Source organism: Phaethon lepturus, unplaced genomic scaffold (assembly GCF_000687285.1).
Source record: "Phaethon lepturus isolate BGI_N335 unplaced genomic scaffold, ASM68728v1 scaffold15545, whole genome shotgun sequence".
NCBI classification, from domain to species: Eukaryota; Metazoa; Chordata; class Aves; order Phaethontiformes; family Phaethontidae; genus Phaethon; species Phaethon lepturus.
In genome coordinates this window covers 8,505-9,320 of record NW_010538482.1, presented here as the reverse complement: position 1 = coordinate 9,320, position 816 = coordinate 8,505, and the positions used below count along the sequence as shown (strand labels likewise).

General features: G+C 34.3%; 1 protein-coding gene across 1 annotated transcript in view; it reads left to right on the top strand.

Annotated features, from left to right (window-relative positions):
• Positions 1–42: 42 nt before the first annotated feature.
• LOC104620569 (ankycorbin-like) overlaps positions 43–816 on the top strand; it is a gene marked incomplete at its 5' end in the record, with an annotated part of 6,328 nt that continues 5,554 nt past the window's right edge. Inside the window, 1 exon segment of the mRNA XM_010286832.1 lies at positions 43–129. Coding sequence (XP_010285134.1) covers positions 43–129 — 87 coding nt within the window.

Here is an 816-nt window from a genome sequence, read left to right as displayed (position 1 = left end):
TATTAAATATTTATATATTTATTTCTATAAAATCTTTTACAGCTTAGTGATTTGTCCTCTTCACACTCATCCACTTCAACTCCCATGACTGGAAAAGGGCAGTCTTTCTTTGCTGATCAAGTGTGCAAGGTATCAGTTTTCTGTTTGTATGAAGCTTAGGGAAGGAAGGTATAGTATCTTAATAATCTATTTTGCTTAATAAACTATTTTACTGACTGCAGAGTCTCCTGTGAATTAATTAGCTGAGTTTGAGAAACAAAAAGGAATCCAAATTCATTTCAGTGTAATTTATAAGGCAAGTGTGGATTACTTTAATGTTTACTGAATATGTAAATAGAATTAGTCACAAATTAGTATCTAGGAATATGGTTATGAAAGTAAATATTAATGCTGTGAGAGCTCGTTACCCAATACCAGCAAAGTTCATGGCATTGTACAATGCAAAAAGTAGAGACCCTTTCACCAAAAAACACCAGGGAAATGGTTGAGTGTTTTCTGCCTGGTCTTGACCTTATGGTATTGAAGATTTGTATTTTTTTTAATATATGATGATATATTGCTATTATTTATCACAGGGGCTGCAACCTTCCAAACTATCTATGAGGTAGTTGCCCATAAATTTAATGAGAATTGGGTGAGCAGATTTTTAAATACTGGCCACATGCTGCAATTAAACAAGACCCCAGAAATAAAAAGAAGCCCACTTTGCCAAGCTTTTTCCAGCAAGATCTATACTGTCTATACTTCTCTTTGGTGAACTGTCCAACTTTACATCTGCTTTCTGTGACAGCATTTTCTTTTGGTGTCTCAGCAGGA